Below are 17795 nucleotides of genomic sequence, written 5' to 3'. Positions count from 1 at the left end.
GCCTCGAGCGGGGCAGAGGGAACCGGGACGTCTCCCCCGGCTGGAACCCTTCTTGGCCTCTTTGGTCTCCCTCCAGCCGGTGGATGCCCCGATCCGTCTTCCCCGTCTCGCTTCGCCAGCTTCTTCTTTATGTCGGACATTTCCTTAAAGAGGACCCGAACCATCTGATCAGTCGTCATTCTTTTTGCGCCTTTCTTGGGCATCTCTCCAACGAAGTATCTAGAAGACAAAGAAAAAGATCAAAACGCTCAAAATTGGCTCTTCGTTCTGTCCCGAGCTCACGTGTAGCGAGGAGGTGCAGCTTCAGAGCACAAGAACAAGAGGACGTCTTCTGGTCTTGCGTTCCTTTTATCCGTCTTCGGGGCGGGCGAAAACCCGCCCCCGCCTGCCCCGAGGGCGTGGCTGGCTGCGTCCATTTTATCCCATGTCAAAGAATCATAACAGTCCCACGTTAAACTCTTGTTATGCTCCTTTTCTTTCCTGAAAAGGTTGTCATAACAGAACCAATGGTTACCTTGATACGCTGTCGAGTAACCCATAATTCGTGACTGGTAAATTGGAAACTCGGGAAGCAACTCGGGCCTACGTTCCCCCAATATGGATGTAAAAATTCCCCACGCATTGCCCCAGTTGCCAATATTCTCATTTACTTTAAAGGCGGCCATCTTTGCGCGCCAAACACTCGGATGCATTAGGTCCTTCTGACTCTTAACATGCTCCATTTCGTAATGATCGACAAGCAAGGAGAAAATATTCACATATTCCCCCGCCCAAATCTTTTCCTTTACTGCCAAAGGAACATGTTGCCCCAATTTCTCTCTACGAGAGGGTACTGACTCATCCCTTGCGATCGGCAATGGCCGCTTACCTGAACCGGACGTAGTTTCCGCCACTTGTGGCTTGTTTATCACCGCAGCCGGTGCGGGCACTTTGGCTGCCTCTCTTTTTTCCCGCAACTGTTTCATCAGCGCCTGTGCCTCGGCTGCCGTGGCGCCCTCACTACTATCACCCAACCACGCTGCTAGCTGTGCTGCCAGCTCGGGGGGCATATCCTCATTGGATGTCGGGGTGACGACAACGGGGATCGGATTCCCCTCCATCGGTACCGGGGTCGGCGCCTCGAGCGGGGCAGAGGGAACCGGGACGTCTCCCCCGGCTGGAACCCTTCTTGGCCTCTTTGGTCTCCCTCCAGCCGGTGGATGCCCCGATCCGTCTTCCCCGTCTCGCTTCGCCAGCTTCTTCTTTATGTCGGACATTTCCTTAAAGAGGACCCGAACCATCTGATCAGTCGTCATTCTTTTTGCGCCTTTCTTGGGCATCTCTCCAACGAAGTATCTAGAAGACAAAGAAAAAGATCAAAACGCTCAAAATTGGCTCTTCGTTCTGTCCCGAGCTCACGTGTAGCGAGGAGGTGCAGCTTCAGAGCACAAGAACAAGAGGACGTCTTCTGGTCTTGCGTTCCTTTTATCCGTCTTCGGGGCGGGCGAAAACCCGCCCCCGCCTGCCCCGAGGGCGTGGCTGGCTGCGTCAGTGTCTAGGCCAGCCCACTCTAGGGCGGGAAAGAGCGCGCCCCGGCTACGCCGCTTTGGGCATACCAGCCGAGACGCGTCTCCCGCCCAAAAATGGCTTCCCGGGGGGATCGAGGTACTCCGCCATACGTTCGGGGGGACCGAGTGGTCGCCCCTTTCCATTTTAGCACCAAAAGTGATGATCCACATCTGAAAGTCAAAATTAGTTAAAAGATGGAAATTTTTTAAACAGACCATTTTGGTCATCTCGGAGCAATTTCATCAGGTCGCGGGTCATCGATCGTTTAGCATGAAAAATCGGACGTGCTCGCATATACATTCATTTACTCTAAATGTTCTTTATATCTCTTCCCGCAGTGAATAAACACGTTTTAAGCCCTCGAAGTGGGCATTTGGGTCCTTTTAAGTCACTTTTACCCATCCGCCAATTCTTGAGTTTTGGCCCCCTAGAAGCCTGAAAATTACTATAAAGATGCTCATTTTAGCTCCAAAAGTGATGATCCACATCTGAAAGTCAAAATTAGTTAAAAGATGGAAATTTTTTCAACGGACCATTTCGGTCATCTTGGAGCAATTTCATCTGGTCGCGGGTCATCGATCGTTTAGCATTAAAAATCGAACGTTCTCGCATATACATTAATTTACTCTAAATGTTCTTTATATCTCTTCCCGCAGTGAATAAACCCGTTTTAAGCCCTCGAAGTGGGCATTTGGGTCCTTTTAAGTCACTTTTACCCATCCGCCAATTCTTGAGTTTTGGCCCCCTAGAAGCCTGAAAATTACTATAAAGATGCTCATTTTAGCTCCAAAAGTGATGATCCACATCTGAAAGTCAAAATTAGTTAAAAGATGGAAATTTTTTCAACGGACCATTTCGGTCATCTTGGAGCAATTTCATCTGGTCGCGGGTCATCGATCGTTTAGCATTAAAAATCGAACGTTCTCGCATATACATTAATTTACTCTAAATGTTCTTTATATCTCTTCCCGCAGTGAATAAACCCGTTTTAAGCCCTCGAAGTGGGCATTTGGGTCCTTTTAAGTCACTTTTACCCATCCGCCAATTCTTGAGTTTTGGCCCCCTAGAAGCCTGAAAATTACTATAAAGATGCTCATTTTAGCTCCAAAAGTGATGATCCACATCTGAAAGTCAAAATTAGTTAAAAGATGGAAATTTTTTAAACGGACCATTTTGGTCATCTCGGAGCAATTTCATCAGGTCGCGGGTCATCGATCGTTTAGCATGAAAAATCGAACGTTCTCGCATGAACATTAATTTACTCTAAATGTTCTTTATATCTCTTGCGGCTGTGAATAAACCCATTTTAAGCCCTCGAAGTGGGCATTTGGGTCCTTTTAAGTCACTTTTACCCATCTGCCGATTCTTGAGTTTTGGCCCCCTAGAAGCCTGAAAATGACTATAAAGATGCTCATTTTAGTTCCAAAAGTGATGATCCACATCTGAAAGTCAAAATTAGTTTGAAAGATGAAATTTTTTAAAACGGACCATTGTTAAGCCTTGTCTTGATTTTGCTTGGAACTAATGCTAAGAATGATGTGTACACATCTTACTATCACAAAAGATTATTTCTTTATTTGATCTTGCTGGCCAAGAGGAAGATTTGTGTAAATTGGTTGAAGCCTTGTCTAAGTAACTGGATAAAGGCGGTGGGCAGAACATGCAAATTGGACTTGGATTGTAACAGAAGTGTTAAGAGTGAGTGTAAAGGACTCAGTGAGAAATACAAAGCATGGCGAGATTGCAAAACTGATTCTTTTTTGGCCTATGGGTGAGTCAAATTTGAATGTATGTGGAGGTGTAAGGTGGTTTCTGTTTAACTCCTCAACTGGGCTGTAATCATGTCAGATGGTCAAAGGACAACACTCAGGTTGAGGTCCATTGTCTCTGAAGGTGTATGAAGAGAGAAAAAAACAATTTGCAGTAGTATATATTAATATTTTGCAACCAAACTACAGTCACAAAACATTGAGAGGCATATTTATCAATGTGTTTCATCGCCCTTGCGCCACACGGTGGGGGGGGGGCTCAAGTGTGACAACACTAAATAAGATTTAACAAGCCACCACAGGCCACCGTGCATAGCCCTGCATGGCTTGATAAACCTGTAATAATTCAATGCAGCGCAAATCGCTGCCCCAGGGAGCTGTTCCATTTGTGGAGTGTGGGTGTTCCCACGCATCCACCCATGATTTTGGCACATTACCAGATTTACCAACACTGGAAAATCTGTGAATGCATCAAAATGCTAAGCCTCCCCAGGGGAGGTGCAACAAGTAGAAATATTTTTATTTCTTCTCTTTGTTTCCTCTTCCGTTGCACACTTAGAAATAGGAAAATGCCTCTGAGGATTGTTTTTGTGCAGGAATGTGTCCCTTCCTTTGCAAAAACAATTGTGCCTATAATGCAGGCACCCTTGCACCATGCTGCAAGGGTGTCTGCATTGGCGCTAGGCAGCCAAAAGGGCACCAGGCCAAGGAAAGGACAGGAATGGCTGTATCATGTTGAATACAGCGCATTCTTGCCCTTTCACACAGCACAGCAAACTGCCTTGCTGCATTAAATAGTGGTAAATATGCCCCTACTTTTTTACTGACTACTGAGCTGTAGTGGTAATCATTTGTAAATGAGAAGGGGGCCATGATCATGTAAAAAAATTATGTTTTAAGAGCAGTCAGTGGTTCTGCAAACCACTGCCTACTCTTGAAAAATACTTTTAAAGCATTTCAAATCTATACTACTATTATAAAGAGAGAACTTGCACCTTTTGGCCAGGTAAACTCGGGAACCACAGCGCCAATCTACACACCCGATACATCTATGAAAATGTCAGGGTGTGTAGATGGGCATAGGCTATATAAATGTTTAAAAAAAAGTAAATTAAAAAAATTACGTTTGTAAACAAAGTAGTCCCCTGAAAGTAGCGCCGGCCGGGACCTAGCGCTGGCCGCAACGTGACGTGCGTGATGATGACGAAGAAGGAGGGCGGTGCAGTGACGAGCAGTGAGCAGTGACGGTGCAGTGAGGAGCGGTGGCACAGGTAAGGAAAGGGAAAGTGAGACTGTGATGCAGGGGGAGGAAAGAAGGAGGCAGCAGTAAATGAAAATGTTGGGGCGGGAGGGGGGCGCGAGTGAGTCTGGGCGGGAGGGGGACACGAGTGAGTCTGGGCAGGAGGGGGGCGCGAGTGAGTCTGGGCAGGAGGGGGCGCGAGTGAGTCTGGGCGGGAGGGGGGCACGAGTGAGTCTGGGCGGGAGGGAGTCGGTCCGGGAGGGGGTCGGGGCGGGAGCGGGTGTACTGCCCCCATCCCCTTTCTGCCCCAGGCAACGCTGGGGCGGGCTGCTAGTTTTTTATATAAATGCATCTTGTTTCCCTTTAAGGAAAACGTGCTGCATTTAGAAGAAAAAGGTTGCTTTATTTAATAGAACCACAGACATGGTGGTCTGCTGACCCCAGCAGACTACCTACCATCCCTGTGATGGCTATCATTCCTAATGGGTCGCAAACTGCGATCTACCTGATTAATATTCATGAGTTAGGTCGATTTGCGACCCACAAAGTATCTCTAATTTTAAATTAAAACTTTGACATATGAAGAATAGCTATTCCCTAATAGTGATTCACAGAAAATCGCAATTAGGAAATCGCTATTCCTAATGTTAGTACATCTGTCCCTAAATGCTCTATTTGCATTTTTACACGTAATTTTACATAATTTCCTCAAAATGTTAGTAATTACATAAAAGCAAATTATTCAATTCCCGCTCAACTACACCTGTAGCTGGAGGGAAGATGAAATACACGCCACTAACTTCAGGTCATCCTAAAATAATCATGCAGTAAATCAGCTTGTAATAAAAACATAGGTAGCCATTAGGAAAATTGATTAGGGGCGTTTTTTTTTGAGGAGTTACCCTTTGAGTCACTTTATCTGCCAAGTTATTGATTATTTTAGTAACAATTCTTACTTACAATATTAACTGAAGAATAAATAAAAAAACGTATCAGGGTTCTCTTTTTCACTTCAGATGAAACATCCTCACACAGGTTTGTCTGACTCCTAACACCCTCAGCATGCACAACTGAGCAAGAAGTATGAGCCTGTTATGCTTTTCTCTGAAAAGAAGTCGCAAATTGCATTTGGGACTCAGTAAGTCTACCAGTTGTCACCCAATAATTTTGTGAAACACAGCAACCTTGGCAAACTTATGCGGATAAATCACCCAACAAACACAATGACAGTCCCAACAATGCCCAGGGAGGCTGAAGCACCTTTTCTTTTCTCCTTCCTAGCCTGATGCCAGGCCCTATGATACATTTCGGGCACAGCAACCTGCACTGACTTTATAAAATATCAGAAATCAGTAGTATCTTGAACATTTGGGCTTTCATTGAAAATTACAAGGTGACAATCTGTGATATACTGATAACGAGTATGACTTAAAACTGCCTACAACTGAACTTAAAAAATCCATATTAAATTGTATACTCCGAGTCACTTGGTTCATTCGGCAGGTCACTTGGTTCATGGGGCAGTAGCACTGGAATGAGAATGGCCTTTTTTGGGATAACCGTCTTCTATTTTGTCTATCATTGTGAAGTACAGCTGTGGGAGAAGGTTGAAGGGCCAGATGTACGACCCTTTTTTGCACTCGCAAGCGGGAGATTGTCCTGTTTGTGACCGAAAAAAAGGGTAATGGCATGTACAAAATCTATTTTGCGAGACATTGATTCGCAAAATAGCGTTTACGACTCTCGCTATTTGGAAGGGGCGTCCCTTCCTAATAGCAAGACTCACTGCCATGTACTGTTGTTTTGCGGCCGCATTAGTATGCGCAAAACACTCAAAGTTTACCACCTACTTTAGGTAGGTGGTAAACCACTTGCAAACGGGAAGGGTTCCCCAGGCGACCCCTTCCCCTTTGTGATAAAATATATTTTAAGAGCAGGCAGTGGACCCAGAAACCACCGCCTGCCTTTAAAATAATGAAACTGAAAAGTTTTCTTTTTCAAATGCATCCCGTTTTCCTTTAGGAAAACGGGCTGCATTTAAAAAAGAAAGACTACTGAGCCCAGCAGGCCACCATCCCTGGGAGTGCTAAGCCATTCCCAATGGGGTCACAACTTGAGCTTGCCTCATGAATATTGATGAAGCATGCAATTTGAGACCCCATTGGGAATCGCTAACAGTGTCTGTGATACTGTTGTACATTGCATTTTGCGAGTCGCAAATTGAGAGTCGCATGGCGACGCAATTTGAGACTCGCAAAATGTAAGGGTTCTACATCTGGATCGAAGAATATTAATCGCTCCATTATTCATTTTTTCCCCCATTTTATAGTTGATTAAGGCAAGTTCAGCACTACGAGGTTTTTAAAGTTGTTTCAGGAATACTAATACACTTTAAAACTTGATTTCCAGCACGGTTTTGGGAGACAAAGGCAGTAGGGCAAAGTTGGGGTTTGGTTATGTCTTCTTGGTCACTCTTTACAAGATCTGTATAATTCATGTCTAAATTACAGCATTCCACATAAAGTTGTAAAAGAGCCAATTACCTATGTTCTGGATGTTGCCCCAGCCAGTCACAGAGCAGTTCAGTCCCGACTTCAGCTGGGTTGAGGCCGGTGGCAGGCAGGCAGGGTAGATGAAACGCGAGAAGTTCACACGGGTCTGCAGCTCCACCAGGGCGATGTCTCCGCTCGACGTCGAGAATCCGGCGTATGCGTCATGGACGACCACCTGCTTCACGCTCACGATCAGCACGTTGGGGCTGGTGAGATTGGAGAGGTCTTGCACCCCGAGTCGCACCAGGTACAGGAAGGCATTGATAGGCCTGAAAGAGAAGACCAGATACACACACGAGCTGATTTAGAGAAGCAGCTTCGTATTCCAAGTGTTTTTGTGATATTGCCAAGTTAAAAAAAAACCTTTGTTGGAATCTCACAAATGGAAACATTAATTAAAGGCACAGGTCATAAGCGAATGCACTGCTTTTCTAGTCAAAATATCTGCAATGTATCCTTTTTGTGCCATATAAATGACTTGTTTTGAGATCCTGCATAGATAGTGTTCGGTTATGGGTCAGCATGTCTGCTTGGGTCAATTTTTTCCCTTTGAAGCCTGCTATTCTTCCAATCGGGGCCGTTTTATGGTTTTAGTTTTCATTGTGTCCGAATTAATTTCTTCATATTTGACACCCTTCATAGAGAAACTAGGTGCTGGCTATGATAACTCTACAAATCGATGGCAGCTACCTGCCGATCCCTGCTGGATAGAAGAAAAACCAACATTGGCAAAGCCAATGGGCAGGGCACAAGTCCTAAAAAAAGTTGTGGGGGGACTAACCTAGTTAGACAGAATGCAAGTAACATCATGGGGTGTGACATCACAGCACTTGACATCACGGCGCATGACATTACATGTGGCATCACAGGAATTGACATAGGAAGTGGCATCACATGTCACAACTTTATTATGTACGTTTGATGTGCTCTGACACTCTGCTTTGGGATAAGTAGTGCTATACAAGAAAAAATAGTGGTACTTAAATTATTTCAACGCCTCCTCAGGGTTAGTAAGCACTATATAAATTACATTTATTTTTTGTAAATACGGGGATAGACCAACACGTCTTGCATTCTTATAGTGCATGCATATCTTCTAAACAGGGACTGAAGAAAGTGACAAGCTGCCTCTCTTAAGAATGCGTGAAGTGCGAACCTTTATTTCCCCTCTGCTGCATTTGCATCAGGTGTGAGTCTCCTGACTACTCCCAGCCTAGAGACTCGAACAAAAGGAGGCCTGATAACCCCTTCAAATTCGGCCTTTCCTAAGGCCCAGCAGGAGTCTAAAATAAGAAAGCCCCGTCCCCGACTGCATGTTATTGCATGTTGCAGATGGAAAGAAGACAACGTTCAGGCGCTACTGAAAGTGTCCCGGTGTTTGGAAATGACACCAGGACGAGTTCAGCACATTATTTAGTGGGACCCATCTTCTTGGCAGTGGCTTGACGGTGTTCACCCTGTGAAATAGTGGGGTGCCGCCGTCCACCTGCGTGTACCCCCGACTTGTGCCCTGCCAATAGCTCTTGCCAATGTAAAAGTCTATGTGAGATCTATTAGCTCTTGTGGAATGGAGTGGCATTCAGTGAAATGGGATGGAGTGGAGTGGAGTAAAGTGGAGTGGAATTGAGTGGAGTGGAAATTAATAGAATGCAGTGGCCTTGATTTGGAGTGGAGTGGCATTAGGAGGAGTGGTGTGGAGTGAAGTGCAGTGGAGTGGCATGGCGTGAAGTGGACTGATATTGAGTGGCATGGGAAGTTGCCCAAGTTGACAATTAATTGCCCTATAGAGCTTCAAAGCCTTGTACTATATAAATACAATCGTTGCATTATGTTACCAACTATCTCGACCTACCATTTATGTAAATATCTGATGTCTTTGATCCTATGCAGGAGCATGTTAGTAAGTACAACTCTTCTGCAAGAAGTGGTTTGTCAAACAATAAATGCATTTTAGACCGGGAGTAGCTGCTGGACAAGGGAGCAACAGAGGTTGTACTGTAAAGGGGATGGAGCCAAGTGATGGCAGTGTTATGGAGCTAGATGTTGGAATGGTGGGATGGGTTGGGATGGGAAGGAGGCATACATAGAAGGGAAATGAGAGGGAAAGAAGATATAGTACCTCAGTCACAGCGAGAGCAGCGGACAGACACTAATTAAGGAGAACAAATCTGTGCCTGGTCCATGCTCCACAGAAAGAAAATGAAGTGGCGAATTTGGAGGCAGCAAAGAAGAGTGACAATGATGTCAACGAATGGTATGAAATGAATGGGCTTCCATTCCTATACTGTAAACAATACCCTTCCCAGCAAACAGCACATGCGCTGTCAGCAGGCAAGACCTGAAAAGTGATGAATGGAATGTATGTATTAATCTCAGTGAATGGTAACTATTGTAGGCAATTTTCCAGCTCATTGTTTATTTTATTTTTGCACACTCTACCACCGCATAAAGGGACCACCCTATGCAAATCAATATTGGCCCTGCTCCAAAAGGAGAGTTCAGGCCGAACTGCTGGATTAAGCATCCTCTGACTTGCAACACAAGCAAGACTAAGAACGGGAGTGTTTATCTTCTTGTTCATGTGTGATAGTATAGTCACCCCATACTAATGCACTATAACCAGCACTCTGTAACTCTAAATGCATAATACTACAACTTCACACCAATGTGCAACCACACCACAACACTATAACTAGCACTACCACTTTAACTCACTGTAGCTACATTGTACAATAATACTATTAGCAAAAGTGCAGTAACAATACAAGCACCACCATACCAGAAAGCAGAACCCCTCAACTACCACACTACTAACCACATTAGCATTTTTACTTAACAGCATAGTACTAGCAATCCACTTCCATGCTACCAACCTTGCCCAAGGCGCAGTCTCCAAACACTGCTAAACGCCCCTGACCAACCACCCTAGACAACTGTGCCACTACTCCACAACACTATATTACGAGTTCGGCACTACCATATCTACCATTATACTACCACTCCTGTCAAAATAGTACCACCAACCCACACTGTACTCCATTTCCCACCCACTGCAACCCACTGCAACGCAGCTTCTCACAACATTGCAGTGAATTCTGCCAATGCATTGCAGCATCTCTTCACCACACTATTATCTCTTGCCACAAAAAGAGCACTTTCGAGGAATAATCTATTGTAATGAAGGACTGGCTAACACCAAATAGCACTCACTATCACACTGTGTTACTGCAGAAGTACATCTCAACACAACACTATCAAATTAGCCACACAACCATTGCATCAGGATAACATTTCCGCCCCCAAGAATGCTACTTTCACCTGAGCACAGCAGTACTACCCCACAGCATGACACTATCACTTCCATACTATAAAAACATGCTGCATCCCACTGGACCTGTACTTATTCAATTTAGGTTAAACAAGCTCTATCAGCTGACCAGAAAACGACCCAATACATTAAAATTATACTCATTACCCCAGCATTCTCTTGTTCATTTTTCTGCAATGGAGATGGTCATCTCCAATAAGTAAAGAATGGGACGAGGACAGCGGGACCAGGAGTAATGAAGAATACTGGTAAGTAATAGGGCATTACAACATTTGCATTCATCTATTTCTTTATTGTTTTCGTTTTTTTGCAAACACTGTTAACACATCTTTTATATGAAAAACCATTTTCTACACAAAGACAATTCTACTACAATATATGTTTTTACTTTGTTTATATCATATCCTTGTTATAAACACATTCTTTTTTATATCATATAAGAACCTTTAACCCCTTCCATGTGTCGGGCAGCCCCCGAACGTCTGACATCACAGTGGGCGTGTGCGGAGGACAGCCTGGGGGGGCCGTCTGAAACCCGCCCACTGATTATTTCGACAGCATCGCGGGTGAATGTGCGCCATGGTCAAGGGGTTAAAATCTGAAAACTGTACAAAAGAAATTCATTGTGAGTTTCATAATTTGACCCCCAAACACACACTATCTATGTGCACACTGAAGGATACATTCACACACCTATACCATTCACACCTATCCCAAACATATGTTACACATAATAATTGACACACGGGGAGATAGCTTGGATTTCAGCCATTGCTGTGTTGCAAACTTTCAGTTTGTAACCCATCTTTTCTTAATGAAATGGTGGGTATAACAAACGAGGTGGGCAAATATTGCAAGCATTGCTACAGCGAAGTTGGGAGAGGTTTTAAGAATTCTGACTGTGTTGAGGAAATGTATTCTTGGACATGACCCATTGAAGGGCAGAACAACCTGTGACTGGACATCAGATGTAAAGGTATGACTGGCAGGGGTTTGGGTAGGGGCTGTAACCATAGAACAGTAAGCAGGGGTATGCCCTTGGAGACTTTAGAGGGTGTTCTGCCATGTGGCAGAATACAATGGAGGGTTGGAATAGGCATGAGCGAATTTTGCGGATCTCGCGTTCGCGAATTTTGCGGATTTGCGGATTCGCAATCCGCAAAATCCGCGAATTCCCGCGAATTTGCGGATTTTTTTTTTTTGTGTGTTCGCCCGTGTTTCTGCCAGTTCGCGAGGGTTTTGTACACTTTCGCAAATTGCGAACTTACCTGTCGGGTCGCAAGTTTCGCGAACTTGTTGTTTCTACGTGTCCAGCCTGTTTTGGGACACTCTTCTTCTTCACTGCCACTCTCTGTCACCACTGCCACTCTCTGACTACTCATGCCACCCTCTGGCCCACCCATGCCACCCTCTGTTTCATCACCACACCCTCTGGTTGTCCAGTGTACATTATTTTCGGCAAAGCAAAGCACACCTTCCCTGCCTCAAGTGACCTGAATTAATTTGGGGCTGATTCATGTGTCACAGAATATTTTTTTAGCTGGCACCTGCTTCCTTAGTGCGCCCTGATTAGTGATCTTTTGCACTTGCTAAGTGCTTTCATTGTTGCAAAATTAGTTACAACACCTGCCCTGCCCCAACTGACAATAATGAATTAGGGGCTGATTAATGGATTTTAACTTCCAGCCTGGCTCCTGCTTGTCTCCCTTAGCTGTAATTCAGGACCTTTGTGGCATATGTGTAACTATTCTGAGGTTCAGAGCAGGGTCACATAATAGTTTCAACTGGCAACTGAACTCTGGAGGGGCCCCTCAGGAAGCACTCCAGGAAATGGCTACTAATGATGAGCCTGAACTTTTGAACCTGGTAAGTAGTTACTTTCAGTTTTGCTAAGATCGTATTTCTGCAATTTTGCACTTATTCGCGGGGCGCGAACTCACGCGAACAGTGCGAGCAGTGCGAGCAAAATCCGCTGCTCGCGGATTTGCGGATTTTGCGGGAAATTCGCAAATCTCGCGGATTGCGGATTTCCCGAAAATCCGCAAAATCCGCGAGCGGAACGGATTTTCCGCCCACGCCTAGGTTGGAAGTGAGATATGTCCTGTGCTGGGGTGCTTATGAAATCTACTGCAGAGATGCAGCAGGCGATGGACTCTGCTTCACAGTACAAGGAGCAAATTTCCTCTGGCACAAAGGGCCACTTAAGCTGCCCATTGTGCAATTTATTTAATAAAATGTGCAAAGTTGGCAGCTGACCGTCCCCGCAACTTTGCACAGCCCTATAAAGCAAAGATGTGGAGCACTGAACACAGCTCAGACATTTTGACAGGTGCATGCCTTCAGTAAACCCAGTTGTACTGTGATAGATTTAGTCCTTACTTCAAATATGAATTGCCACTACATTATGTGCCTTTTCAAAATGGCTGCCTGTCTGTTCTTTGAATTGCCTATCTCAATGTCATACTGTGACTGACTACAAGGTGTTACTGCAGCTGAGCTGGATACCTGGCTCTGTCTACAGAGTCGAAGTCCTCTGGAAACGTCGAGCCGCAAATATGCCAAGTCTTTACATTGTTTCTGTACCTCAGTCACCTTTTTCTGGAAAGTCTTCTTGTTTTAACTTGATTAAAAATATAGTAATGTGTGTTTATTCAACACAGTGTAGTGATGTGGCTCTTTAAATAATTATTATATGTTTTAATAGACTTTAATATTGCTCCAGCTGTAATAACAACCTAGGGTACATTAAAGAAATTACTTGCCTCTTGGTTCACTAATGTCATTGTCATTCGGGTGGTGGAAGGGGCATTATTGCTTTAAGTTCTCTTATTAACTTCTAATAAATACTTGTGATTTATTCATTCTTGTTTATCTTCATAAGTAATGTATTTCTTTAACATTCTTGCATGACACCTGGCTGCTGTGAAATTTTAGTACTAGACCTTTCCTGGTTAGTTGCTAGTGGGGCATTGTGAAAATACTGTGGTACACTAAAGCTGTGCAACAATACTATTGAGTGACATAACATCATAGATAGACTACCTTGCCTGCTTTGAAAAAAAAACATAAAAAAAATATCAAAGTGTTTAATATTGTTTATGTAATATTGCTGCATATAAAATACATTTATATTTTTTGTAGCATTTCATTAGTTTTAGTATTATAGCTAATTTAGTTTTAATAATATGTATTTCTAATTATTTTTTTCGCAAAGTACATTTTTTATTCTGTAAATCAATAAAGAATTATATTTTATTATTTTGATCCTTTTTGAAGGAGTGTTTGTAGGAGTAAGTAGTGTTTCAAAATATTTATTCTATAATTTAAAAAAAATGTATTCATGTATTTATTGTATTGGTTTATTAGAATATTACATATTTTAATTAATTACATAATTTTATATGCACGTTCTGTGTATTTGTTGAGGTAGTCAATAAAAGTTTGTATTAGTTAATATTTTAGTGCAATGTTTGTGTGTATCTTATTGAGCATACATTTGTTGATTTAAATAAAAATCTTTATTCTGTATGGATTTTGAGGTGTTAGGTTTCTAGGAGAGCAGCGTAGAATATATATATATATATATATATATATATATATATATATATATATATATATACATACATATATATATATATATATATATATATATATATATATATAGAAACACACTCCTGGTTTGCGTTCCTCGTTCGTGAAAAAACCAGAGTCGGAACCCCAATGTAGTAAACGGTGCTTCAGATTTTATTTGGCAAGAAAAAGCAACTCAGGGTTGTTTGCATCAGTGATGTCATGTGTGATGTCACTGACCATGTCATGAGTGATGTAATATGTGACGTCATCAGCAGTGCATTGCGGGCGCGCGAGTTATAGTTAGCAGAACTAACTATAACAGGGGAATTTCATAGGTTTTGTATGAGTAAAATGACCAGCTAACTATAACTGGTGTGAAACCTATGGTTTTTTCAGTGAATTTCAAAGGTTTTTAAAATGATAATTCCTAACTATAACGTGTGTGAAACTATGTTTTATTCGGGGAATTTGCAAGGTTTTTTAAATGCTAATTCCTAACTATGACTTGGCTGTAACCTATGGTTTTTTAAGTGAATTTCAAAGGTTTTTTAAAGTGTAATTCCTAACTATAACGTGGCTGAAACCTATGTTTTTTTCAGTGAAGTTCAATGGTTTTGTAAATGAAAATTTTTTAATGTAATTATTGTTATATTTTGTATACTGATTTACTACATTATTATACATTTTTTATTTTTAGATATGTGTAAATGTAAATGGAGTTGAGCTTATATAGCGCACAGCTACCCGCAGTGGGTTTCCCAGCGCTTGCTTAGGGAACCCGTCCAGATATTCCCCTGTGTGATAGCCCCAGCAGGGTATCCACAAGGTGAAAGTCAGGCATCCCGCCGCGAGGGGCCGTTGTGGAGATTAAGCAAGCTATTGCCCAGAGTCGCAGAGTGTGAACCCGTGAGTCAAGGAGGCACCAGATCGAGAATTATCGAGTCCATGGAATGTTTAGCCCAAGACCCGCCGAGGCGGCGAATTGAACCCTGGTCCAGGACCGATCTCGGCTTCCGGGTCTGCCACCTCTAACCCCTGAGCCACACTTCTCCTCTTCTCTATATTATTTTTTAAATTACATTACATATTTTTAATATAAATTTATAAAAAATGTTTGTACACCTCTCTGCAACGCAGCCCCCTGGCATGTTTGCAGAGGGGGAACTAATTCCCCTCGCATACTGTGGGTCCCTGGGGGCCAACTAGCCCACCTGGAACCTCCAGTATGCGCCAGGGAGCTGCATTGCAGAAAGGTGTAATGAGGCCACACCCTATTTTACACCTCTCTGTAACGCAGCCCCCGGGCGCGTTTGCAGAGGGGCAACTAATTCCCCTTGCATACTCGGGGTGCCTGGGGGCCAACTAGCCCACCTGGAACCTCCAGTATGCGCCAGGGGGCTGCATTGCAGAGGTGTAATGAGGCTACACCCTTTTATACACCTCTCTGCAACACAGCCCCCGGGCGCATTTGCAGAGGGGCAACTAATTACCCTTGCATACTGGGTGTCCCTGGGGGCCAACTAGCCCACCAGGAGCCTCCAGTATGTGCCAAGGGGCTGCGTTGCTTTGCCCCGGGGGCGGCGGTCCCCAGGGCAGTGTGGGGGAATTGGTCAAGTGGTTGGAGCAGCAGACCCTGATGCAGAGGTCTGGCCCGGACCAGGGTTCAATTCCCCGCCTCAGCGGGTCTTGGGCTCAAATTTCCCCAGACCTGACAATTCTCGCCTCGGTGCCTATTCCAATCATGGAGTCCCACTCTGTAACTCTGGGCAATAGCTTGCTTAATCTCCACAACGGCCCCTCGCAGCGGGATGCCTGGCTTTAACCTTAGGGATGCCCAGTAATGGGTTATCTCGCAGGGGAATACCAGGACGGGTTCCCTAAGCAAGCGCTGGGACGCTTTCGGGCAGCCATGCGCTCTACAAATCAAATTTCATTTCATTTCATTTCATTATCACTATGCCACTGCGATTTGGTCCCCCCGGGGGGTAATTTTTTTAAAAACAGACCAGGTTTTTAAAAAAGAAAAATCTGGGCCTTTTTTGTCCTTGTGGGACCACTTGGGAAGGCCTAGGGGATCAGGGTGTATCTACCATGCCCCCTTTTTGTGTTCTTCACGTTTGTTTTACTGCTTTCTTGTGCCTCGATCTACCGAGCACAAGATGGATGCCAACACTTCCTGGTTAGAAGTGTTGACAGCCAATGAGCATGCAGCTTTCTTGGGAAGGCATGCTGATTGGCTGCCACTGTCTGTCAACACTGGCACAAGATTGATGCCAACACTTCCTGGTTAGAAGTGTTGACAGCCAATGAGCATGCAGCTTTCTCAGGAAGGCATGCTGGTTTTGTAAATGATAATTTTTAAATGTATTAATTGTTATATTTGTTATACTGATTTACTACATTATTTTAAATTATTTATTTTTAGATATTTTATTTTTTAAATCACATTACATGTTTTTAATATAAAATTTAAAAAAAATGTTTTTACACCTCTCTGCAATGCAGCCCCCTGATGCGTTTGCAGAGGGGGAATTAATTCCCCTTGCATACTGGGGGTCCCTGGGGGCCAACTAGCCCACCAGGAACCTCCAGTATTCCCCAGGGGGCTGCATTGCAGAGAGGTGTAATAAGGCTGAACCCTTTTTTACACCTCTGTGCAGCGCAGCCCACGGGCGCGTTTGCAGAGGGGGAACTAATTCCCCTTGCATACTGGGGGTCCCTGGGGGCCAACTAGCCCACCTGGTACCTCCAGTATGCGCCAGGGGTCTGCACTGCAGAGAGGTGTGATGAGGCTATGCCCCTTTTTACACCTCTCTGCAACGCAGCCCCCTGGCGAGTTTGCAGAAGGGAAACTAATTCCCCTTTTATATTGGTTGTCCCTGGGAGCCAACTAGCCCACCTGGAACCTCCAGTATGCACAATGGGGCTGCATTGCAGAGAGGTGTAATGAGGCCACACCCTTTTTTACACCACTCTGCAACGCAGCCCCCGGGCGCGTTTGCAGAGGGAGAACTAATTCTCCTTGCATACTGGGGGTCCCTGGGGGCCAACTAGCCCACCCGGAACCTCCAGTATGCTCCAGGGGGCTGCATTGCAGAGAGGTGTAATGAGGCTATGCCCCTTTTTACACCTCTCTGCAACGCAGCCCCCAGGCGTGTTTGCAGAGGGGGAACTAATTTCCCTTTCATACGGGGGGTCCCTGGGAGGCAACTAGCCCACCAGGAGCCTCCAGTATGCGCCAGGGGGCTGCGTTGCTTTGCCCGGGAGGGCGGCGGTCCCCGGGGCAGTGGGGGGGGGGGGGATTGGGCACCCCCACACTTCTTTATCACTATGCCCCACAATTTGGTCCCCCTGGGGGGTAATTTTTAAATAAACATACCGGGTTTTTAAAAAAAAACACTTTTGGCCTAGGGGGTCCTTGTTGGACCCCATGAGCAGGCCTATGGGGTCAGGGTGCTTCTACCCTGCCCCCTTTTTGTGTTCTACACGTTTGTTTTTCTGCTTGTGCCTCGGTCTACCGAGCAGAAGATGGCTGCCAACACTTCCTGGTTTGAAGTGTTGAAAGCCAATGAGCATGCAGCTCCTGCTCGAGAAGTTTTAGAACTCAAAAAGGGGGCACGGTAGAAGCACCCTGACCCCCTAGGCCTGCTCAGGGGTTCCCACAAGGACCCCAAAGGCAAAAAAAAAATGTTTCAAAATTTATTTATTTATTTTTTGCCTTAGGGGTCCCTGTGGGACCCCCTGAGCAGGCCTAGGGGGTCAGGGTGCTTCTACCCTGCCCCCTT

The 17795-nt window shown here is 44.6% G+C and overlaps 1 protein-coding gene across 1 annotated transcript in view; it reads right to left on the bottom strand.

The window, feature by feature from the left end:
- Positions 1-17795, bottom strand: part of LOC147703593 (uncharacterized) — a 187145-nt gene that overhangs the window by 45229 nt on the left and 124121 nt on the right. The window contains exon 3 of the mRNA XM_086929521.1: positions 7101-7378. Coding sequence (XP_086785647.1) covers positions 7101-7378 — 278 coding nt within the window. The remainder of the gene's footprint in view (positions 1-7100; positions 7379-17795) is intronic.

Source organism: Lissotriton vulgaris, chromosome 7, assembly GCF_964263255.1.
Source record: "Lissotriton vulgaris chromosome 7, aLisVul1.2, whole genome shotgun sequence".
Lineage (NCBI taxonomy): Eukaryota > Metazoa > Chordata > Amphibia > Caudata > Salamandridae > Lissotriton > Lissotriton vulgaris.
This window is presented reverse-complemented; position numbering and strand designations above follow the sequence as displayed.